Source organism: Natator depressus, chromosome 1 (genome assembly GCF_965152275.1).
Source record: "Natator depressus isolate rNatDep1 chromosome 1, rNatDep2.hap1, whole genome shotgun sequence".
Lineage (NCBI taxonomy): Eukaryota > Metazoa > Chordata > Testudines > Cheloniidae > Natator > Natator depressus.
This window is the reverse complement of record NC_134234.1, coordinates 281,163,216-281,189,337: the sequence shown is the minus strand read 5'-3', so window position 1 is coordinate 281,189,337 and position 26,122 is coordinate 281,163,216. Positions and strand designations below refer to the sequence as shown.

At 40.9% G+C, this 26,122-nt stretch overlaps 1 protein-coding gene across 2 annotated transcripts in view; it reads left to right on the top strand.

The window, feature by feature from the left end:
- TRHDE (thyrotropin releasing hormone degrading enzyme) overlaps window positions 1–26,122 on the top strand; it is a 338,491-nt gene that overhangs the window by 55,416 nt on the left and 256,953 nt on the right. For both annotated transcript variants that reach the window (XM_074942032.1, XM_074942033.1), the window contains exon 3: window positions 14,046–14,172. In XM_074942032.1, the coding sequence (XP_074798133.1) occupies window positions 14,046–14,172 (127 nt within the window). The remainder of the gene's footprint in view (window positions 1–14,045; window positions 14,173–26,122) is intronic.

The following is a 26,122-nucleotide window of genomic DNA, read 5'->3' as shown; positions in this document are numbered from 1 at the left end:
TGTGGAGTCTTCTCTATCCCTGTGAGGTTGGCCTCTGGATGGTGCTCCGTATCTCTGTAGGCTCTCGATATTGTGTCTGCTGGCTCACAAGTGTCTCCTGTTCCTTTGGATTACTTGTTCTTCTTGTGGTAACAGAGTCTCTTTATTCTTGTGATTATCACAGGACTGGCAGGTGTCACACACTTCTATCAAGGAATAGAGTTCTGTATTTATTCCCAGAAAGTAAATACATTCTTGAGCCCATGTGAGACAGCTGTCAATGCCCAGGTGTGAGGCATGTAGTTTTTGTATGACATCCTTATGTAATAAGGCAGGGACAACAGCCCTCTGTCCTCGAAATATGACTCCATCCTGCACACTCACCTCATCTTTAACTTGAAAATAAGGTTCTACTCCTCCCAGTATTTAGCTTTTGTGTTCTGGCCACTGTACTAGTATCACTGTCTTGACTGCCTGGGGCTAGATATCCTTTTGCATAGCCTTTGATTTCCATCAGCTCTGCGGTTGAAACTAGTGGATAGTACAGCATGTTAATGGATTGAATTTCCTGATTCCTTCCCCGCAACTTGCTGATTCTGAGTATATATGTTCTGCTCAGGGTGTTAGCTAACAGCAGCAATTGTCCCAGACTATATCTAATCTCTACCTGATAGAACAGGACACGCATCAGTATGCAGTGCAATCTCTTTGAAGCACTAAAAAGGGGTTTTGCCCTGACTGTCTCTAAGGATTTGTGATCTGATAGCACTATTTCTGGGTGGCCATTGCTGTATTAATGGAATCACTCTACTCCAAATACCATAGCCAGAAGCTCTTTCCTCATTTGGGTGTACCCCTTTTCAGTCTCTGAGAGGGCTTTGCTGGCATAAGTGACCAGCTGCTGCTGCAAGAGCTACTCCCAGTCCTTTTTCCAGTGCAGCACTGGACTGTCAGTGGCTCTCCTGATGGGTAGTACTTTAGGACAGGGTTATCTATTATCATTTATTTCAGTATGTCAAATGCTGCTGTTGTGGACTTATCCAGTCCCATTTAACATCCTGCCTTGTGAGATGATGTATGGGTTCCACTGCTGAAGCCAGGTATGGATAGAACTTAGAACATTTATCATTCCGGTAAGAACATAAGAACGGCCATACTGGATCAGACCAATGGTCCATCTAGCCCAGTTTCCTGTCTTCTGACAGTGGCCAGTGCCAGATGTTTCAGAAGGAGTGAACAGAACTGGGGAATTTATCAAGTGATCCATCCCCTGTCATCAAGTCACAGCTTTCTGTTAGTCATAGGCTTAGGGTTACCCAGAGCATGGGGTTGCATCCCTAACCATCTTGGCTAATAGCCAATGATGGTCTTATTCTCCATGAATTTATCTAATTCTTTTTTGAAGCCAATTATATTTTGGGCCTTCACAACATCCCCTGGCAACAAGGTCCACAGGTTGACCATGAGTTGTATGCTTTCTTAAATTTTGTTTTAAAGCTCCTGCCTATTAATTTCATTGGGTGACTCCTAGTTCTTGTGTTATGTGAAGTGGTAAATAACACATCCCTATTCACGCTGTTCACATCATGCATGATTTTATAGACCTCTATCCTTACTCTTTTTTAAGATGAGCAGTCCCTGTCTTTTAATATCTCCTCATAAGGAAGCTGTTTCGTATCCCTAATTATTTTTATTGCCCTTCTCTGTACTTTTTCCAATTCCAATATATCTTTTTTGAGATGGAGAAAACAGAACTGCATGCAGTACTTGAAATGTGGGCATGCCATGGATTTATATAGTGGCATTATGATATTTTCTGTCTTATTATCTATCCATTTCCTAATAGTTACTAACATTCTATTAGCTTTTTTGACTGTTGCTGCACTTTGAGCAGATTTTTCAGAGAACTGTCCACAGTGATTCCTTGATCTCTTTCTTGAGTGGTAACAGCTAATTTAGATTCCATCATTTTGTATGTATAGTTAGGATTATATTTTCCAATATATGCATTACTTTGCATTTATCAACACTGAATTTCATTTGCCATTTTATTGTCCAGTTTGTGAGATCCATTTGTAACTCTTCACAGTTGGCTTTTGGATTTAACTATTTTGAGTAATTTTGTATCATCTACCAATTTTGCCACCTCACTATTTACCCCCTTTTCCAGATCATTTATGAATAGGTTAAAGAGCGCTGGTCCCAGTACAGATTCTTGGGGGACTCTGCTGTTTACCTTCCTCCACTGTGAAAATTTGTTCCTACCCTTTGTTCCTATCCTTTGTTTCCTATCTTTTAACCGTTTACTGACCCATGAGAAGACCTTCCCTCTTACCCCATGACTCCTTATTTTGCTTAAGAGCATTGGTGTAGGACCTTGTTAAAGGCTTTCTGAAAGTCCAAATACACTACATCCACTGTACCACCCGTGTCCACATGTTTGTTGACCCCCGCAAAGTATTCTAATGGATCGGTGAGGCATGATTTCCCTTTATCGTAGCCTTTTTGACTCTTCCCCAATATCGTGTTCATCTATGTGTCTGATAATTCTGTTCTTTAGTAAAATTTCAATCAATTTGCCTAGTACTGAAGTTAGGTTTACTCACCTCTAATTGCTAGATAACCTCTAGAGCCATTTAAAAAAATCCAGTGTCACATTAGCTATCCTCCAGTCATCTGGTAAAGAGGCTGATTTATGTGATAGGTTACATACCAGAGTTAGTAAGTTGTTCTGCAATTTCATATTTGAGTTCCTTCAGAACTCTTGGTCTTGGTGACTTATGATTGTTTAATTATCAATTTGTTCCAAATCCACCACTGTTGACATCTCAGTCTGGGACAGTTTCTCAGATTTGTCACCTAAAAAGAATGGCTCAGATGTGGGAATTTCCCTCACATCCTCTGCAGTGAGGACCAATGCAAAGAATTAATTTTTACTTCTCTGCAGCAGCCTTGTCTTCCTTGAGAACTCCTTTAGCACCTTAATTGTCCAATAGGCCCGCTGATTGTTTGTTTGGCAGGCTTCTGATATACTTAATTTCTTTTTTTTGCTGTTAATTTTTGTGTCTTTGGCTAGTTGCTCTTCAAATTCTTTTTTGGCCTGCCTAATTATATCTTTACACTTGACTTGCCAGAGTTTGTGCTCCTTTCTATTTTCCTCAAAAGGATTTGACTTCCATTTTTTAAAGGAAGTCTTTTTGTCTCTCACTACCTCTTCTACTCTGTTGTTTAGCCATGGTGGTGGGTTTTTTTGGTCCTCTGACTGTTTTTTAAAATTTGGGATATACATATAATTTGAGACTCTATTACGGTGTTTTAAAAAGTTTCCATACAGCTTGTGGGCATTTCACTCTTGTGACTGTACCTTTTAATTTTCGTTTAAGTAGCCTTTTCATTTTTTGTAGTTCCCCTTTTTGAAGTTAAGTGCTGCTTTGGTGGGTTTCTTTGGTGTTTTCCCCGTACAAAGATGCTAAATGTAATCACATTATGGTTGCTATTATCTAGTGATTCAGCTTCATTCACCTCTTGGACCAGCTACTGTGCCCCACTTATCAAGAATTTCCCCTTCCTTTGTGGGTTCCAGGACTAGCTGATCCAAGAAGTAGTCATTTATGGTATCTAGAAATTTTATCTTTGCATCCTGCCCTGAGGTGACGTATCCCCAGTCAATATGGGGATAGCTGAAATCCCCCAGTATTTTGGGGTTTTCTGTTTTTGTATCCTCTCTAATATCCCTGAGTATTTCACAATCCCTGTCACCATTCTAGTCATGTAGTCAATAGTATATTCTTACTGCTGTACTCTTATTATTGAAGTATGGAATTTCTATCTGTAGAGATTCTGTGGTACTGTTTGATTCATTTAAGATTTTTGCTATATTTGAAGCCCATTCACATCCACTGGAACTGCCATGTCTCTGGCTGCCTTGATCTTGTTGGAATTTGTTCTCAGTCCCTTTGCTGTGAGTAAATGTCCAATGTATGTTACCGCAAACTGAGTCATATTCTTTTCTGGGTTGTTTTATATTCTTGTTCATGTATTATGTCTCTAGAGCAGCTCATTAAAAGGTGTTTCAGCATTGTAATTTTTTTGTCATTGTCTCATTCAGCTTCTGTATCATTGCTTCCTTTGCCTACAATGAGGATATCATCTGCAATTATTTTTATCCCAGGCAGCCCTTTCAACACTTGGGTGAATCTTGTCTGGAACACCTCAGATGCTGGGCTTATGCCCATCAGCATGCACAGCCATCTGTAGTGACCAAATGGTGTTGGAAAGGTCGCCAGCATGCAGGACTCTTTATCCAGGCTTATGTGCCAAATCCCATTTCTCACATCACAGACTAAAGATTCTGACTTTGGAAGTTCTGGAATGATGTCATGTGTACATGTGGGCAATGAATAGCAGCATCTTTTCAATGTCCAGTTCAGTGGCATTGAGTCTGTCATCAATCACTCACAGTCCACTGAGGACCGATGTGTCAGACAGAGGGGTCACAATTGATTGCGTTGCACCAGGCATCATGTAGTGAAGTTCCCAAATCTGGTTCAATCCTGTGAATCCATGAATCTCTGGGGCAGCCCTGCAGGTGGTGCCAGGTAGGGTCAGGCTGTGCACTAGCTTGTGTGTTGATGGACACGTGCTGGGGCATTTTTGTTCATCTTCATGACCTGGCCAAAGAGCATGCAATGCTGCTTTTAAATATAATGAGTGATTGAAGGAAGGCCAGATCTCTGTGAGATTGTGACATTTCGCACAATGTCAAACTACTTTGTGCTCAGGATTTGTCACTGGTACCACATATGGAATGCCTCTAGCTGCTCCAGGTCTGCCTGTAAGAGGGACCAGGTTTGGGTCAATGTTGATAAATGCAAAGTAATGCACATTGGAAAACATTATCCCAACTATAAGTACAAAAGGTAGGATCTAAATTAGCTGTTATCACTCAAGAAAGAGATCTTGGAGTTATTGTCAATAGTTCTCTAAAAACATCTGCTCAATGTGTAGCAGCATGCAAAAAAGCTAACAGAATGTTAGGAACAAATAGGAATGGGATAAATAATAAAACAGAAAATATCACAATTCCACTATATAAATCAATAGTACACCTCCACCTTGAATACTTTGTGCAGTTCTGGTCATCCCATCTCAAAAAAGATACATTGGAATTTGAAAAAGTACAGAGAAGGGCAATAAAACGATTAGGATATGAAACAGCTTCCATAGGAGGAGATATTAAAAAGACTGGAACTTTTCAGCTTGAAAAAGAGATGACTAAGAGGGGATATGATAGAAGTCTATAAAATGGTGAATGCTGTGGGGAGAGTGAATACCCCTTCACATATCATAAGAACTAGGGGTCACCAAATGAAATTAATAGGCAGCAGGTTTAAAACAAACAAAAGGAAATACTTTTTCACACAATGCACAGTCAACCCGTGGAACTCATTGCCATGGGACATTGTGAAGGCCAAAACTGTAAATGGCTTCAAAAAAGAATTAGATAAGTTCATGGAGGATAAGACTATCAATGGCTATTAGCCAAGATGCTCAGGTATGCAACCTCATGCTCTTGGTGTCCCTAGCCTCTGATTGCCAGAAGCTGGGAATTGGTGACAGGGGATGGATCACTTTATGAGTACCTATTCTGTTCATGCCTTCTGAAGTACCTGGCATTGGCCACTGTTGGAAGGCAGGATATAGGGTTTCATGGACCACTGGTCTGACCCGATATGGCAAATCTTATGGTCTTATGTTTCTGACCCATAGAGAAATACTGGTAATCCCACAGATTTGGAGGATGGGGCTGAAATTCTCTGACTTCTTCACAAGCAAGAGGTAGTCTTGGTAGGTCAGTGTAGTTATGGTGGGTGAACACTTCTTGACCAGCCTTGATTCTGATGTGTGGAGCAGCAAGTCATAATATCCAGTTGATACTGCAAGTCAGGGCGAAAATGGATCCCTGCTGCACACTGAGGTAGTGTAGAAACACAGTGAAACCTGTGAACCAATGAGTACTCTTACACTGGCCCCAGATTTAGGAGAGCATCTGTAACACCACTTCCTTTTATTCCAAGCTAAAGTGCCAGCCTGTTGACTGAACTGAAAACTGCTTTGATGTTGATTTATGCCAAGTGAAATGGGTGGTTAAATTCTTGGTACAGCTCAGTCAGAAGCTGGAGGGTAAGGATAATATCGACAGTCAACCATCCAACAGTGAAACCTGATTGCTAGGGACAATGATGTCTATTAAGGAATGGCTGCATCCCACCAAGCAGAATATGACCCTTTTTAGGGACTAATAATAATGAGATTGTCCTATAGTTGTCACACTCAGTGAGAGATCCTTTGACTTTGTACAGGGATACTATGATGCTGTCTTTCCATTCTGCTGGTACTTTGCATAATGCGCATTCTTTTAAGAACAGTTGATTCAGCCCAGTGCTCACTGGTTCCAGTACATCTTTGAGTGGCTTGGGTGGAATACCATCAGGTCCAGCAGCATGTCTGCGAGTTACAGAGGATCAAATCATGTAGCTCTGGACAGTTGTCATCAGATGTGTGGTTGAGCACACTTACATAATGTGTTTTCCATCTGTCCAGGATCTCATGCGTCAATGAGCAGGGAGAGCTGTCTGGTTTCATGACGGGGATATTAGAAGGCTGTTTATGGCTGTCAGCTAGGTGGCTCTGTAAGCAGGACACTGATTCAACTTCATTAGCCAGGGACTTGATGTAGATCTCATGGTCACGTGTTGCCATGGCCTAGAAAATGCCTTTCAGCCATTTACATTCTTGGACAAGTCCATATGGTTCCGTATGGTGACACAGCACGAGCCTCTAAGGTCTGGTTTGGATTTCCAGGAAGTTGGGCTCCTTGAGCCTGCACCTTCCCTAAGCTGGGTTTTGGTTGCACCTATCTTGTGCGTGCAGAACATGCTCCTCCTGCTGGAGTTGGTAATAGTACGGGCTATAACCCTGGTGCTGTTGTCACAGTCTGTCATGGCTGGTTGACCCTTTGTTTCACTCTGCCTCCTTGGGACCAGAGTTGTAGAGGGGTTTTGTTTTTGGGACACCATCTCCCTTCCCAGGAACTCTTCTGCTAGATGTTGTTGATTCCTGTTGGAATGGATGACCATTATGAAGATCAAGCTCTTCTTCCTCCCTGTGCGGTCCATGCATTGATAGTTGGGGCTCATCCAACTTCACCACTTTTGGAAAACTTGGCCCTTGTCCGCTGGGTCTGTCACTGGCATCTGCTCATTACCTTGAGCAGGGGCCCTTATGAAATACGACAGACCAGGGCCAGTCAGATCCAAGTCTTGTGTGGGCAGGGACAACCACACGGTGTAGTAAAGCAGCTTACATTGCTACTACTTGTTACTCATGTGTGCCTGTACAGATGCATAATTTGCTGATGGCTTCTTTATCACCACCAGGCTTCATTCACAGGCAGTTCTGGTCTCAACAGGTGTTACGATAGCCCTGGCTCTGTAGACTTTCGAGCTTCTTGTGTGCTGGATTACATAGTGCCACTGGAATTTTATTTCATAGTAGGTATGCAGGATTTAATTTTTAAAAACAAAACAAAATAATTTTGTACTCAGAGCAGGGTTTAAATGATGTGCAATAAATAATGCATGGGACAACACATGGAATGAGGAGGATAAAAATAAATATTGAATAACTATCCATTAATGAGTTAGGCAGGGGTCATGCAGAAAACTTTAATTCTCTAATTTCTTAATTTTTGAGTGCTTGATTTTTGAGTACCACCTTAACATTCTTTTAATGTGTTTTTATGTAATTATTTTTATAGCAAAAAATATATATGCTTAGCACTTTGCATACACATCCCTACCCCAAAGAACCTATGGTGTAAGGCTCTGATCCTGGAGTGCAAGCATACTTACAGGCATAAAGTTATGTGTAGAGGAGTTTGATGGGTCAAGACCGAAGTAGACAAAAATATAGATGAATGATGGGCAAATTAGAAAGTAATGTCATTACAAAGTAGATAGATCTCCTTCGGGTTCTTACTCTTATAAGTATCCCTTACACACACTAGTAGTCCCACTACAGTCAATGAGACCACCATGAGGTGGAAATTAGGAGCCTAAATAGTCTGAAAAACTGGGCATAAATGCCTTGCCCAAGATCACTGTTATGAATCAGGGACTTGAACCCAGGTCTCTAACCACTGGACTGACTAATCTCCTTACCTAACGTTGTTTTATCCCTTGTTATGAGTTTTTGTCTCACACTGCATCCTATGTTTGGCCATTGTTAAATTGAGAATGATGTTTTCACAGACCTGGCTGGCTGACCCAGTCAACTGTGCCAGTAAAACAGTTACGTAGAATTGTATATAAAGGTTTAATGACACAAAACACCGTTAATTAGAAAGCTAATTGTGATAAAATTCATTACATACAACATAGGGCTTCAAGTTTTGCACTGGGATCTTTGAGACTACATTTGCTGTATCCAGCAACTTAACTTCTTCCTGAACTTTGTGGGTAGGATACTGGAGATATGTAGAGTGCTGTTTTAGCTTTGGAAGGAAACAATATCTGGAAATAGTGACTTACACAAGCTCAGATGATGGTCTCTATTTTTTCAAGTTGTGACTATGAATTCTGTTCCCTTATCTGAATCATTAGGCTACATTGTTACCTGTTTTACATTACTTTACAAAATGACAACCACATCAGGATGATTATGCTCTGTGAGTTTGTAATAATGGCACAAAAAAGACAAATTTAAAGCTACAAATTTAAAGGTACACCCACTCTAAGAACCTGCAGGGCTAGAACTTGGGGGCTTCTAGGCTGCTGCTGCCTCCACATCACCACTGGAGGCTTAGGCAGGGTTGTTTTTGGAGGACCCGGTCAGGCTAGGCTCGGCACGAAGTACCACCCAGCAGGACCTGAGTGGCAGCCCCTCAGAGCCCACTGATTGGCCAGTACAAGTACTTAAACCTGGAAGCCAGGAAGGGAAGTGGTCTGAATAACAACCTAGACTGCCTGCTTGCCTGCCTTTTCTCCAGACCGGGCTTGTGATGAACCCTAGACTCTAACTTTCAACCCTGATTTGTCCTTGACTTTGCTCTTTGACTGCTGTCTGTAATCTGGTGCCTGACCCCGATCTCCTGGTAACTTGACCCTGCCTGCTTGCATCCTGAAGCCTGACACTCAGTTTGCCCTCTGGCCTTTGTCAGACGCTGACCTCCTGGTAACCTGGTCCTGCCTGCCTCCTGATACCTGAACCTTCGTCTGTCCTCTGGCCTGTTGTGGACTCTGACCTCCCAGTACCTGACTTGGCCTGACTCTCTCTGGTCTGACCACTAAATCTGACAGCCCTCATTCTGATTGTGACACCAACATTGACTTTTTTTTAAAATCAGTAACCGAGTACCCAAAATAAAAAGATTCTGAGGCAAAGCAGAGTTCATAGGTACAGCACATCTCTGCAAGGAAAAGCCCAGGTTTGATGTCTGCTTGTATTCCTTTCAGGTAATTTAACTGGTACAGAAAATATTTACGTAAAGTAATCAGGAGCAAAGAGCAACCCTGGCTCCTGCCCCCACTGAAGCCAGAGCCAAAGATCCCATTGACTTCTTTGGGCCCAGAGTAGAGTTGCTAAAACCATTTCAAAATATTACATTTTTCACTGAAATTATCAATTTCTGCCCTTCAAGGCTACCACCCGTTCCCTGAAAAAAAAGGAAAAAGAATGAAACCTGGATAAAATTTTCACAATTATTTTTGCAGAATGTTGATCTTTTCTGCAACCAGCTGTAGCATAGAGCAAATGAAAGGCTCATGTGTGCCTTATGGGCACTACTAGGAATGGTACAGTGCGATAGTCAACTCCACACCAGCAGAAGCTTCAGAAGGGGTTGTGTGCCTCAGGGAGAGGGACACAGCTATTGCTATAACCATAAAGGGATGGAACACGCACTTCTTCCCATTGTTGACCAGATCTGTTGGCCATTGAGGAAGGAGAGTCTTCACTAAAAAGATAACTTGTGAGCCAGATACTTAACACAATTAATATTAACAGCAAGGGGGAAGGAACACATTAAAGAATATTTAGATAAGTTAGATGTATTCAAGTCATCAGGGCCTGATAATATTCATCCTAAGGTACTTAAGGAACTGGCTGAAGCAATCTCTGAACTGTTAACAATTACCTTTGAGAACTCATGGGTGAGGTCCCAGAGGACTGGAGAAGGGTGAACATAGTATCTATCTATAGAAGGGGGAACAAAGAGGACCCAGGGAATTAGAGATCAGTCAGCCTAACCTTTGATACCTGAAAGACACTGGGACAAATATATTTAAACAATCGGTTTGTAAGCACCTAGAGGATAATTGAGTGATGTGTAATAGCCAACATGGATTTGTTAAGAACAAATAATGCTAAACCAACCTCATTTCCTTCTTTGGTAGGGTTACTGGCTTAGTGGATGGGGGGAAGCTGAACATATGATATATCTTGATCTTAGTAAGGCTTTTGACACAGTCCCACATGACATTCTCAGACGCAAACTAGGAAAATGTGGTCTCAATGAAATTACTGTCAGGTTGGTGCAAAAGTGGTTGAAAGACTACCCAAAGAATAGTTATCAATGGTTCACTGTCAAACTGGGTGGATGTATCTAGTGGGATCCTGAAGGGTCTGTCCTGGGTCCAGTATTGTTCAATATTTTCATTAATGACTTGGATAATGAAGTAGAGAGCATGCTTATAAAATCTGTGGATGTCACCAAGCTGGAAGGGGTTGCAAGTGCATTGGAGGACAGGATTAGAATTCAAAATGGCCTTAACAAATTGGAGAATTGGGCTGAAATCAACCAGATGAAATTCAATAAAGACAAATACTACTCTTTGGAAGAAAAAAATCTAATGTACAACTGAAAAAGGGGAAATAACTGGATAGGCAGTGGTACTGCTGAAGAGGATCAGGGGATTATAGTGGATCACAAACTGAATATGAGTCAACAGTGTGTCAGCAGTTGCGAAAAAGGTGCATAAACAGGAGTGATGGATGAATTAACAGGAGTGAAGTATGTGAGACATGGGAAGTAATTGTTCTAATCTCCTTGGCACTGGTGAGGCCTCATCTGGAGTACTGTGTCTACTTTTGGGTGCAGCACTTTAAGAAAGATGTGGAGAAACTGGAAAGAGTCCAGAGGAGAGCAACAAAAACAACAAAAGGTTTAGAAAACCTGACCTGTGAGGAAAGGTCAAGAACACTGGACATGTTTACTGCTGAGAAAAGAAAGCAGAGGGGGGACCTGATAAGTCTGTGATGGGTTATATAAGTCTCACACTAAAACTGAAGGCGTTAAAGAGCAACTCTGGACCCAGATGACCCTGCCTAGCCACACCTGCAGAGCATGCTCCAGATGGAGGTGGAACTTGGAAGGGAAGCCAGACAATTCAGAAAGTAACTGACAAGGCAGGGAGAGCTGCTCAGAGGGGGAGCTGCAAAAGCCTCTCTTGGAAAAGAGAAGCCTACCTGCTGGGCGCAGACAGACTGACGGTGCAGTTGGTACTTTTTTCTATTACCTTTTTGCTACAGGTTTCAGAGTAGCAGCCGTGTTAGTCTGTATTCGCAAAAAGAAAAGGAGTACTTGTGGCACCTTAGAGACTAACAAATTTATTTGAGCATAAGCTTTCGTGAGCTACAGCTCACTTCATCGGATGCATTCAGTGGAAAATACAGTGTGGAGATTTATATACATAGAGAACATGAAACAATGGGTGTTACCATACACACTGTAATGAGAGTGATCACTTAAGGTGAGCTGTTACCAGCAGGAGAGCTGGGGTGGGGGTGGAACCTTTTGTAGTGATAATCAAGGTGGGCCATTTCCAGCAGTTGACAAGAACGTCTGAGGAACAGTGGGGGGTGGGGGTGGGGTGGCGGAATATACAAGGGGAAATAGTCTCTATTCAAGCCTAAATTAATTGTATCCAGTTTGCAAATTAATTCCAATTCAGCAGTCTCTCGTTGGAGTCTGTTTTTGAAGTTTTTTTGTTGAAGAATTGCAACTTTTAGGTCTGTAATCAAGTGACCAAAGAGATTGAAGTGTTCTCCAACTGGTTTTTGAATGTTATAATTCTTGACGTCTGATTTGTGTCCATTTATTCTTTTACGCAGAGACTGTCCAGTTTGACCGATGCACATGGCAGGGGGCATTGCTGGCACATGATGGCATATATCACATTGGTAGATGTGCAGGTGAACGAGCCTCTGATAGTGTGGCTGATGTGATTAGGCCCTATGATGGTGTCCCCATCATAGGGCCTAATCACATCAGCCACACTATCAGAGGCTCGTTCAGCTGCACATCTACCAATGTGATATAAAATCTCCCCACTGTAGTTTCCACTGAATGCATCCGATGAAGTGAGCTGTAGCTCACGAAAGCTTATGCTCAAATAAATTTGTTAGTCTCTAAGGTTCCACAAGTCCTCCTTTTCTTTTTGCTACAGACTGCAAAACTTGGACAATAGAGTACGTGGTAGGAAGTGGCCAAAGTAGGGGCGCTCGTGAGTACTGGACCTTTGATAACCTGACCTGAGCTCCCCTACGAACCCTGCTCCACACTAAGAAGGGACTGGCCCCTAACCACTAGGCGATACTGCCAGCATCACACTGTCTTCAGATATGTTAAGGGTTGTTATAAAGTAGACAGTGATCAATTATTCTCCATGTCCAGCAAAGTAGTAAGAAGGACACGAAGTAATGGGGTTAATCTGCAGCAAGGAAGATCTAGGTTAGATATTAGGAAAAACTTTCTAACTGTAAGGATAGTTAAGCACTGGAATAGGCTTGCAAGGGAGGTTTTGGAATCCGCATCCTTGGAGGTTTTTAGACAAAGGTTAGACAAAGACTTGTCAGGGATGATCTAGGTATACATGATCCTCCTTCACTGTGGGGGGCTGACCTCCTTGAGGTCCCTTGCAGCCCTACATTTCTATGATTCTATACCAGCTCATCCTCCCCTTGTCCGTTTTTGGGTTAGCTAGCACCACTAGCCTTATACAGCTGTTGCCTAGAAGAGACTTTGATCCCTTGTTTTGGGATGTTGAAGAAGTAGACTCCTTGTCCCTTCTAACTCCCATGTTTATCTCTGCAGCAGCTGGCCACAGTGTAGTCCTATATTAGAAGGGTATTTGTTGAAGAAATTACTGTTCCACTTTGGTTATCCAGGCAGGCAAACAGCTGAGATATTTTATACTGGACACATTAGTATCTGAATTGTATAAAAAGTATGAACAGCTTTAACTTACTTATTGCATTCTGGAAATGGAGGCCTGGAGCAGTCATATGGACTTCAGGGACGTTAATTGTTTGTGTACATGAATGAGCTTATAAATGGTTGTTTTTGCAGTCTTATTTTGCTCATTGAGGATAGCTGTGACAGTGCCAGAGAAAAGGAGGAAGAATGAATTATATTTTTCGTACCCACTGTATTAATACTTACAGGGCTTGATATAATGTGCCTTTAACAAACCATGAACTTCTCTCCTACTGAGCCACTGCGTCCTGCCTACGTTCAAAAGAAGCAGGGAACCATTATACTAATCCACTGTACCATCGTATCTCTAGCAAACACATGTAAGTGATTGGTTTGAATATTTATTTTGATGCAAGGTGTGTTGAGTCTTTTATTTGGCAATGCATACAGCTAGGAGATTGACTTTCTCAACTTTCAGAGTAGCAGCCGTGTTAGTCTGTATTCACAAAAAGAAAAGGAGTACTAGTGGCACCTTCATCGGATGAAGTGAGCCACGAAAGCTTATGCTCAAATAAATTGGTTAGTCTCTAAGGTGCCACTAGTACTCCTTTTCTTTTCTCAACTTTGTTACCTCAATTGTGCAAGTTCTGTTCTTGCAGCAGACTCTGCTTTTCAGAAAGGTATAGCAGTAACATTTGGCTTTGTGAGACTAGAACACCCCAGCAACCTCAGAGTGGTTCACCTCTGCGATTAGGATGGTTTTAAAACATGAAAGTGAACTGATTTTTTTTTTTGGCTTGTTTTTAATCAGGTGCGATTGTATGCAAGACCTGATGCAATCAGAAGAGGATCTGGGGACTATGCTCTAAATATTACAAGGAGACTCATTGAGTTTTATGAAGACTACTTTAAAGTGCCCTATTCCCTACCAAAATTAGGTAAGACTTTTCCGAAATTGCTGTTTGTCCAAGGGAACTCTATTCTAGAGATTAGAAAATAAGGTAGTTTTTACTGGTAGATTTCAATGTGAAAAATTTGGGGGTTAAGTTAGAAGGGACATTGAACAGGAAATTTTAAAATTCTCCTAAAGAGAAGAAGCCAATTTTTCACCTCTTCCTCATCTTGCCTCTAGGTGCAACTACTAAACAACAATTGAATCTATTAGGCATTGAGACTCTAGAGAACAGAAGCTTTGCTAATCACTTCCTGCTTTCCTGATGCTCAGCATCACTATCATTGGATAGCCCTCCGGTTATATTTATTTAGTCATATGTACATCTTGATTGCTCAGCTGCAGAAGGGGAATAGCATTGAAAATAACAGTGGAAATGGGAAATTTACAACATTTAAAGAAAATATTTGTTGATTAGTGCAGTTTCTTGATGATGATTAATATCTGTTTGACAGTATTGCTGCTTATTGAAGAGAATTGTTGTGAGCTTATTTTGCTATTCAAGTGACCTAATTGTAAAAGCTGTCAATTTTTTTCACATTTTCCTTCACTTCCTCTCCCCCCACACCTCTCCCACTCCCTTGAATATTTCACACTATATTATTACACACTCCCTCCTTAAGAGTGCGTTTGATCAGGATCCAGAAAAATATATTGCTCAGCAACAAGAAGAAAGCTTGTATTTGATCTGAAGTGTTAGAGTTTGAACCACAGGTGTTCATTCCAGGAGCTCAGGGCCTATTTCATTAAAGCACAAGCCTGCTGGGTAGCTTTATTAGTCTTACAACTAATGGTGTAGTAGATAGATAAAGTAATTAGTATTGTTTGAAGTGGGTGTTGCATGTATTTTAAATAAGAATGATGTGACTTTTTTGTCCTTTTTAGTGCTCTGTTAGAGGCATGGATGCTTATAACCATGGAACTCTCCTCAGACTGCAGGTTGCTGTTTGTATGTATTTTCATACCTGACTTTAGTATTGCCCACCCAAGGAATTGTGGCACTAAGGTCTGATATAAATATTTTTGTGGGACATTGCACAACTTCAGCTGGAGTAGTCAGAAACTTCTTCACATGACATGATAATGAATAAATCATGATTGCTTGACGTTAGAAGTTCCAGACTCACCGGTGCCAAGTAGTTAAAAGAAAAAAATGGATATCTTTCTTCCCTTTGAAAATTTATAATTAGCAAAGAGACTCAGATTATTATTTTAGGTAGTTTAAAATGGTCATCTGGAAATAGTAGGTAGAGAATGTGTCTTCTTCTGTGCATCTTTAACAATTAAAATATTAGCCTTTCATCTCAGTATGTTTTGCTTGTTGTTGTTGCTACACAGCGGCATATTGTGTTAAAATACTTCAGAGGATTGAATGCCTTCCAGGTTAGTCTATTTATGGGATTACACTATAAAAATACTATAGTGAATTTGTAGTTTTTCTACTATAAATTATATTAAAAATACTAATTTAATTTTAAAATGTAATACTATTAGGTTTGTAGTGTATGAAGACTTTGTTATGATGTAGTTTATAGGATGATTAGTTTATAGGATGAAAAACATAAAAGTATTGTACATACCACCTATAATGTACAGTTTGTTTAGTATAAGAATGCTGGGAAAAATGTCAAAAGTGCCTTTGTGACTTACAAAGGTAAGTCTCGTTGGTTTAGATTCCTAAGTCATTTTGGCATTTTTGAAATGTTGCCCACTATGTGTCTTGGTATCTTTGTTTCCAGTTCAGCAAAGTTGTTAAGCAGGTGCTTAACTTTAAACATGTGAATAATGTCATTGAGTTCAAGATGAAAAAGGCTGCTGCCTTTTGAAAATTTGAGGAAGGATGGGAATAAAAAGATGTTAATGGGAGCTCAACAGGAACCCTAGGGCAGGAACCCCTAGCATGTCTTCACTAGCAATGTTAAAGTGCTACTGTGGCACTTTAAAAAAAACACCTCCATGAGGGGAGTAACTACCAGCGCTGTTTATACTGGCACTTTATAGCACTGAAACTTGAAGTGCTCAGTGGTGTGTTTTTTCACACCCTGAGCGAGAAAGTTGCACCGCTGTAAAGTACCAGTGTAGACATGTGGGTGGAAGAACCAAAATATAAGAGCCGTTATGCAATGGGACCAGCTATGGGGAAAACCCCCGAGAATTTTTCAGAGATCCAACTGAGAGGAGATGCCAGAGAAAAGTCTGCATTAGATTTGTCTGTGGAAGGAGTGAAAGGTAGGTGTATTAGGGAGAATGTGGTAGTAAGAGAAAACTGTTTTGCTATCAAAAGTGAGGAAGAAGTTTATCTCAGAGACTAGTTTACTTCACTCAATAAACTATTATTGCCTCCACGACAAATGCTCATAGACTCCAGTTAGAACTTGTTGAAAAGTGCCGATTACTTTATATGGGAGTTTTTATTTTTAAAGAAATGTACTGCAAAAAATTTTTTTCAAATGAAAGTCCAAAACAATTTTTTTTTAGATGTTTTCGGGGGAAAAATCAGTTTTTGCAAAATTGGCAAATTGAAAATATTTACTGACTAAAAATGCGATAATCAAAAAAATGTTTGGTGAAAAGTTTCAATTTTTGGTTTCAGGTTTTTTTTTCAGTGACACTTGTGGTAGAAATTTGAAGTTTTCCATAAAAATAATTATTTTGGCTGAAACCAATTTGTTGTTTAAAATATTTTGATAATATTTTGACTAACTTTAGCTACAGCTTAACTTGTTTTCAGTGTAATATGATACAAAATTACTTACTGGAAGACTAGTTATTGTATTGTTGTCAAGTGTCCGGTATGTTTCCTTTCATTCTCCTGTGCTATTGCTGTGTATGTGTGTGTGTGTGTTCAACTTTTGTGTTGTTTTTCACATTTCATAGTCTCATCACTTTTATGGAAGTGATGATGTAAGTCTTGTGCTTGATGCTGTCTTGTGCTATGAGCTTCTGTATGCTTTATTGCTGTCTTTCGTGTGTTATCATCAGACTGCCCTATTAACAGCCTGTAGCCCTTGGTCAGGCACTGTCATTGTCTGCTTCTTTTCCCATTTTGACCATACGTATGATGTGTGTCTGGGGCCTGTGGACTCCTGTTGTGTGTTGGCATTTTTGAAAGGTCTGCATAGATTCATAGATTCCAAGGCCAGAAGGGAGCACTGTGGTAATCTTGTCTGACCTCCAGTATAACACAGGCCATCGAACTTCCCCAAAATTATACCTAGAACAGATCTTTTTTTTTTTTAAAATCCTATCTTGATTTAAAAATCGCCAGTGATGGAGAATCCACAACGACCCTTGGTAAATTGTTCCAAAGATTAATTGCCCTTGCTGTTAATGATGTACACTCTATTTCCCATCTGAATCTGTCTAGCTTCAACTTCCAGCCATTGGATTGTGTTACACCTTTCTCTGTTAGATTGACGATTGGTTCAGCTTCTGTGCCGGTTAGGCCCATTGTCATGGGCTTTGATTTGTGCATTCCAAACTGGCTCCAGTTGTCTGAGCTTGCCTCAGAGTGGGATAAGTTTCTTCATATGGACCAGTGTGGTTTGCAACTGTGGTTGTGTGATATGTTTTTGACTGTGCTTTTAACTGCTGCCTGTACACAAGGACAATTGTTTGCAAACACTATTTGTGGAGTGTCTTTTGTGGACTGCTCCAGCTGTTCTGTGGCCTTTGGCACTACTAGCAGATAGATAGTAATGACTTGGGATGTTGGCTCCATCTGCTACATTAGGTTGGACAAAAATCAATGATTAAAACAAAACAACCCAGATTTTTTAATTTAAATTATGGGTTTATTTTTTAAAACTAAACCTATTTAAAATTAAATTTGAAATTTGCCAATCTATATAAAGGCCTCAACTTATTATAATGTATTCAAATCATTTAAATTAAATACAAGAATAATGTTAAGAAGTATATGTTTGTTACAAAGCTATAAAGAAAGTCAAACCACTGAACTACAGGGAAGTTACTGGCTTTGTCCCTGGAATCAGAGTTTGTTGCAGTGCTGAACCAGCTTTTGACAGCAGTAGCTACTTCTGCAGATGCACAGAGAACATTTTTTTCATTTCACTTTATTCAACTAGTCCTCTGTGGGGACTTTTGCACCAAAGAATTAAATTCTGCACACAATATTTTAAAATTCTTCAAAATTTGGCATATTTTATTTGTCAAAATAACACAATATAATCATTCCAGTTTCAGTTATCTTGGTAATTTATTTCAAAATACCTATCAGCAAGTATGGCTGTAATAATACAGACAAAAATAAAAGATTCAGGAAATGTTTTTTTGGCAAGTAGATTCCTTATCAGGAAAGTTAATACAGTTTAAAAATTAAACTACAATACAGAAATGTATTTCCTGCACCCCTCGGAAGCAGTGCAAAGGCCTCGGGGAGAGGGAAAGACCCTGGGAGTGAACCTGGAGGGCCTTTGGTGGGAGAATCATAGAATATCAGGGTGGGATGGGACCTCAGGAGGTCATCTAGTCCAACCCCCTGCTCAAAGCAGGACCAATCCCCTATTTCCCCCATCCCTAAGTGGCCCCCTCAAGGATTGAACTCACAATCCTGGGTTTAGCAGGCCAATGCTCCAACCACTGAGCTATTCCTCCACCAATAAGCATGGAGCACTTATTTTTTGCGGGGGAAGGGATTGTTAGGGAGTTGGGGAATCTCCCCTGGGCAGACCCTGACTGACCTCTAGCCTCTCCCATTCAGTCAGGCACATGTGTCCCTGCACCCCCTGTTCCTGTGTGTCCCTGCACCCCATCCCCCCTGTCCCTGTGTGGTCCTGCAGCCCCCTGCCTCCCATCCCCATGTGGCTCTCCAGCCCCCGCCCAATCAGCCCCGGGCTCAATGCTGTCACTCCACTAGCCCTTCTGAACCCCAGTCTGTGGTCCTCCAGCAGCCCCATGTGCCCCACTCTATTCCCCCACATATCCTGTACCTCCTAACCTGGCTCTGTGGGCAGGGTGCTGTGATGAATGCAGCTGGCTGCTGGTGTTACTACTGGTCAGCTACTGCTGTCAGTTCTGGCGCCACAGTGCCCTCTGGTGGGTGAAAGGCAGGACTGCAACACTTCTCGGGCAGAATATATTTTCTGCTCAGAAAAAAAATATTCTGTGCCAGACATGAATTCTGCACATGTGCAGCAGTGCAGAATTCCCCCAGGAGTAAATTAGTTCAGTTCAATGACTAGTTCACTGAAAATTTAAAAAAACAACGTTGGAAATTGAATAAAAACTAGGTGTGAGAGGGTCAGATCTACCAGTTCTAAAATTTTGAAGGACATAGTAACAAGAAACAATCAATTCAATTCACCAACTACAGATAATACTTCCTTGGTTTAATAAATCACTTAGTTTTAAATGCCAAACATGTTTTGATAAACTTTTTAATAAGGAAAAGGTTTGTGTCCAGTACTTTTAAGGTAGTCTTTTTTTTTAATTAAAAGAAAAGAAATAAAATGCACTTTTTGTTCATTGAATTTCAATTTCCATTCAAATAGAGCTGGACTCAAATCGCAAGTAAAATTTTAATCATATAGTAAATAGAAAATGGTGCATGATGCATTTCTTAACATAAAAATAGAAACATTAAGAATTTGAATAAATGTAAGAACATAAGACCAAATGTCCATCTAGCCCAGTATCCTGTCTTCCGACAGTAGCCAATGTCAGGTGACCTAGAGGGAATGAACAGAACAGGTAATCATCAAGTGATCTATCCCCTGTCACCCCATTCCCAGCTTCTGACACCATCCCTGTCCATCTTGGCTAATAGCCATTGATGGACCTATCCTCCATGAACTTAACTAGTTCTTTTTTGAACCCTGTTACAGTCTTGGCCTTCACAACATCTTCTGGCAAAGAGTTCCACAGGTTGATTGTGCATTGTGTTAAAAAAATACTTCCTTCTGTTTGTTTTAAACCTGCTGCCTATTAATTTCATTTGGTGATCACTAGTTCTTGTGTTATGGAATGGAGTAAATAACACTTCCTTATTTACTTTCACCACACCAGTCATGATTTTTCAGACCTCAATCATATCCCCCCTTAGCTGTCTCTTTTCTAAGCTGAAAAGTCCCAGTTTTATTAATCTCTCCTCATGTAGCTGTTCCATATCCCTAATAATTTTTGTTGCCCTTTTCTGAATCTTTTCCAATTCCAATATATCTTTTCTGAGATGGGGCGACCACATCTACATGCAGTATTCAAGATGTGGGCGTACCATGGATTTATATAGAGGCAATATGATATTTTCAGTTTTGTTATCTATCCTATTCTTAATGATTTCCAACATTCTATTTGCTTTTTTGACTGCTGCTGCATGAGTGGATGTTTTTTCAGAGAACTAGCCACAATGACTTCAAGATCTCTTTCTTGAGTGATAACAGCCAATTTAGACCCCATCATTTTATATGTATAATTGGGATTATGTTTTCCAATGTGCATTACTTTGCATTTATCAGTATTGAATTTCATCTGCCATTTTGTTGCCCAGTCACCCAGTTTTGAGAGATCCTTTTGTAGCTCTTTGCAGTCTGCCTGGGACTTAACTATCTTGAGCAATTTTGTATCATCTGCAAATTTTGCCACCTCACTATTTACCCCTTTCTCCAGATCGTTTATGAATATATTGAAAAGGACTGGGCCCAGTACAGACTCCTGGGGGACACCACTATTTACCTCTCTCCAGTCTGAAAACTGATAATTTATTCCTACCCTTTGTTTTCTATCTTTTAACCAGTTACCAAGCCATTAGAGGACCTTCCCTCTTATCCCATGACAGCTTACTTTCCTTAAGAGCCTTTGGTGAGGGACATAGTCAAAGGCTTTCTGAAAATCTAACTACACTATATTCACTGGATCCCCCTTGGCCACATAGTTGTTGACCCCCCCTCAAAGAATTCTAGCAGATTGGTGAGGCATGATTTTCCTTTACAAATACCATGTTGACTCTTCCCCAACAAATTATGTTCATCTATGTGTCTGACAATTTTGTTCTTTACTGTAGTTTCAATCAGTTTGCCCAGTACTGAAGTCAGGCTTACCGGCCTGTAGTTGCTAAGATCACCTCTGGAGCCCTTTTTAGAAATTGGCATCATATTAGCTATCCTCCAGTCATTTGGTACAGAAGCTAATTTAAATGATAGGTTACAGACTACAGTTAGGAGTTCTGCAGTTTCACATTTGAGTTCCTTCAGAACTCTTGGATGAATACCATCTGGTCATGTGACTTATTACTCTTTAGTTTATCAATTTGTTCCCAAACCTTCTCTAATGATACCTCAATCTGGGACAGTTCCTCAGATTTGTCACCTAAAAAGAATAGCTCAGGTTTGGGAATCTCCCTCACATCCTCAGCCGTGAAGACTGATGCAAAGAATTAATTTAGTTTCTCCCCAATGGCCTTATCATCCTTGAGTGCTCCTTTAGCACTTTGATTGTCCAGTGGCCCTGCTGTTTGTTTAGCAGGCTTCCTGCTTCTGATGTACTTACATTTTTTTTTGCTATTACTTTTTGCGTCTTTGGCTAGCTGTTCTTCAAATTCTTTTTGGCCTTCCTAATTGTATTTTTACACTTCATTTGCCATAGTTTATGCTCCTTTCTATTTTCCTCACTAGGATTTAACTTCCACTTTTTAAAGGATGCTTTATTGCCTCTCACTGCTTTTTTTACTTCGTTGTTTAGCCACGGTGGCACTTTTTTGGTTCTCTTACCATGTTTTTTAATTTGCGGTATACATTTAAGTTGAGCCTCTATTATGCTGTCTTTAAAAAGTTTCCATGTAGCTTGCAGGGATTTCACTTTGGGTGCTGTACCTTTTAATTTCTGTTTCACTTACCTCCTCATTTTTGTGTAGTTGCCATTTCTGAAATTAAATGCTGCAGTGTTGGTCTGCTGTGGTGTTTTTCCTGCCACAGGGATATTAAATGTAATTATATTATGGTCACTATGACCAAGGGGTCCAGCTATATTCACCTTTTGGACCAGATCCAGTGCTGCACTTAGGACTAAATCAAGAATTGCCTCTCTTCTTGTGGGTTCCAGGACTAGCTGCTTCAAGAAGTAGCTATTTAAGGTGTGAAGAAACTTTATCTCTTCATCCCGTCCTGAGGTGACATGTACCCAGTCAATAGGGGAATAGTTGAAAACCCCTATTACTATTGAGTTTTTTATTTTAATAGCCTCTCTAATCTCCCTGAGTATTTCACAGTCACTATCACCATCCTGGTCAGGTGGCCGGTAATATATCCCTACTGCTATATTCTTATGATTAGAGCATGGATTACTATCCATAGAGATTCTGTGGTACAGTCTGGTTCATTTAAGGTTTTTATTTCATTTGATTCTGTGCTTTCTTTCCCATAGAGTGCCACTCCCCCACCAGCACAACCTGGTCTGTCCTTCCGATATATCTTGTGCCCTGGTATTACTGTGTCCCATTGATTATCCTCATTCCACCAAGTTTCTGTGATGCCTGTTATATCAATATCCTCATTTAATACAAGGCGCTCTAGTTCACCCATCTTATTATTTAGACTTCTAGCATTTGTTATAAGCACTTTAAAAACTTGTCACTTTTTAGCTGTCTGCCATTACATGGTGTAATTTAATCGGACTTCTTTTCATTTGACTGTTTCTCATCAGACACCACCAGTATTTTATCAACTTCCATCTGCTCCTCCTTACTAGGATATAGAGAATCTCCATTAATAGATTCTCCCGTAAGGGACGTCTCTGTCTGAACCATGTGCGCTTCCACACCTGTCGGTTTCCCCCCAGCCCTTAGTTTAAAAACTGCTCTACAACCTTTTTAATTTTAAGTGCCAGAAATCTGGTTCCATTTTGGTTTAGGTCCAGCCCATCCTTCCTGTATAGGCTCCCCCTTTCCAAAAAGTTTCCCCAGTTCCTGATAAATCTAAACCCCTCCTCCCTACACCATCGTCTCATCCACGCATTGAGACCCTGCAGTTCTGCCTGTCTAACTGGCCCTGTGCATGGAACTGGAAGCATTTCAGAGAATGCTACCATGGAAGTCCTGGACTTTAATCTCTTAACTAGCAGCCTAAGTCTGGTTTTCAGGACTTCTCTCCTATCCTTCCCTATGTCATTGGTACCACTGGCTCCTCCCCAGCACTACACATAAGTCTATCTAGATGCCTTGAGAGATCTGCAACCTTCGCACCAGGCAGGCACGTCACCATGTTGTTCTCTCAGTCATCACAAACCCAGCTATCTATGTTTCTAATTTTCGAATCCCCCATAACTATTACCTGTGTCTTCCTAATAACCGGAGTTCCCTCCCCTGGAGAGGTATCCCCAGTGCGAGAGGATACCACATCATCTGGAAGGAGGGTCCCAACTATGGGTCCCGTCTGCTCCAGTTGGATGTTGTCCTTCTCTGAGACTTTCATCCTCCTCAACAGCACAGAGGCTGTCAGACTTGGGGTGGGACCGTTCTACTGTGTCCTGAAAAATCTCATCTATGTACCTCTCTGTCTCGCTTAGCTCCTCCAGCTTGGCCACCCTGGTCTCCAAAGTCCATACATGGTCTCTGAGGGCTAGGAGCTCCTTGCAGTTAAGATACATAATTACTTTAGTCTGTCTGTCTGTCTCTCTCTGTATATATATACCGAGAGTGTATCCTTCTGGTTAGCAAAAAGAACTACTCAATTTAGTGTAACAGTTGTATGTAGTTTCAAATCAACATATTTTAATGGCTACAACTATTTTCTTTAGGAAAATAACTAAAAAGTATAAATACAAAACACAATTAAAACGTATTATTTAAATCAGGGTTTCCTGCTTGCTGATTTAAATCATGATTTAAATTGGTGATTTAAATTGCTTTGATTTAAATCAGTCCACCCTGCTGAACATGCTGTTTTTCAGACTTGCATGGCCTATGGCAGCTTCTGTGGAATGGTTATAGAGTTTCTGGCCTTCCACAGTTACCAGAGAGGATGAGGATGGGTTTCAACAGGGAGCTTAATAAATGCAAAAACTTCATGGTTAGGGAGTTTTCTAGTTACTGCTTAAGGTATGGCTCTTTGTGTTTATGTCCTCACACTACATGGTGTCAGAAGTGAGCGAATCCGTCTCTCTAAAAAATGAGTAAAGAAAAGAGACACTATCCCACTGACTGCCAGAATGGTGAGTGAGTAGGGAAAGTGGAAAATCAGGCAGGGGACCTCTGAAAGCTGCAGCAGGAAGGTGGCAGAGCCCTGTCTCAGTGCAGTAGTGGAGCCCATAGCACAAATGACTTTGTTAGAGAAGCTTGATTTTTGGCAATTCAAGCAGTTGAGCTTCCTGGATCTGTAGATTTGAGAAATTTTGTATGGCTTCTGGTTTAACAGGGAAGGCATAAGAAGATGAGGTAAATGCCCAGATGTTTGCCATGGGTGGTGCTGCCGCTGATATCCTATGTGCTAAACTCGTTACTGATGAGAAAAAGAAAGAATAGTCCAAAATGAGAGGCTTTTGATACCCATTTCATAGGCAGACAGAATATTATTAGGGTTGCCAGGTGTCTGGTTTTCGATCGGAAAGTCTGGTTGAAAAGGGGACCTGACAGATGTATTGACCACACCAAAAGTCCGGTTACCGTGAGTGGGGAGAGGCACTGGGTCATCAACCTGCACCAGCCCCTGCTCAGCTGGGACTGTGTCCGACCAGCAGGCAGGCAGGCTCTGCATCCGGCTGCAGTTCCTGTCCCAGCCCCAGAACAGAGGGAGCCCAGCTAGGAGCGGGGGAAGGAGGTGGAGAGGATTCAGTGAGGAGAAAGTGGGGCGGGGAGTCTTGGGAGAAGAGGTGGGGCAGGGCCTTGCGGGAAAGAGGTGGGGCCTGAGGGTGAGGGAGGGTAGGCACAGGTTTTTAGAAAGTTGGCAACCCTAAATATTATATGTGAAAAGGCCACATTTAATAGGTGTCACAAATAAGGAGAAACAGCTGAGAATTTTATTACTGCAGTTCCTAACATTCCAAATATGGCAAGTTAAAAGAAGAACTAATAAGAGACAGGTTCATTGTTGGTATAAGAGACACCAGTTTATCAGCACAGTTTCATTTAGATCCAGATGTCTTACTAGCAAAAGCTATAGCTAAAGTGAGAATTGTAAGAAACAATAGAGAAACAGCGGAGTGACTTACGTGCTAGCAGCATAAGGGAGACTGCATTAGAAAACACTGACACAGTAAAAAGAAAAGGCACAAATGTGAACATAGCAAATTTGCAACATAAAAATAGTACACAACTAGCGAGTGGGCCCAAATAACTTTAATAGGAGGGAAGTTTGGAATAGCTATGGAAGGTATGGCAAGAAACCAAGCCACCAGCTCACAGTAATGTCCAGCTAAAGAGGTTTAATGTAGGAGATGCCACAAAATGGGACATTTTGCAATAGCTTGCAGGTCTCCAAGAGTAATGGAAACAATGCAAGAGGTAGTGTTATCATCAGATGAGAATGAGTCAGTACTTCTAGGGACAATACCCCCAACAGAATAGAGAACACCTTGGTACACAAGCATGAATCTAAATGGTGGAAGCCTTAAATTTAAAAATGATACTGGGGCAGCAGTCACTGCAATTCTAAAAAAAAAAAAAAAAAGATTATAATTGATTCCAGAATGGAGATCTGCAAATACCAAATAAGATTCTATGTGGAGCTAGTGACATTATGTTGGATGTTTGTGGCCAGTTCTCTGGGAAACTGGAGAAAGGATGGAAAGTTCTTCAACAGATTGTATATGTAATACAAGGTCTCACAACTGCCCTACTAGGATTACCAGCTATACAAGGACTATATCTAGCAGAGAAGCTGGCATGCATTAATGGCAAGAAGCAATCTGTACAGGAGATTTATCTGCACATCTTCACAGGGTGTGGAAGGCTGTCAGGAGTACAAATTAAAACTGGTGACATCAGT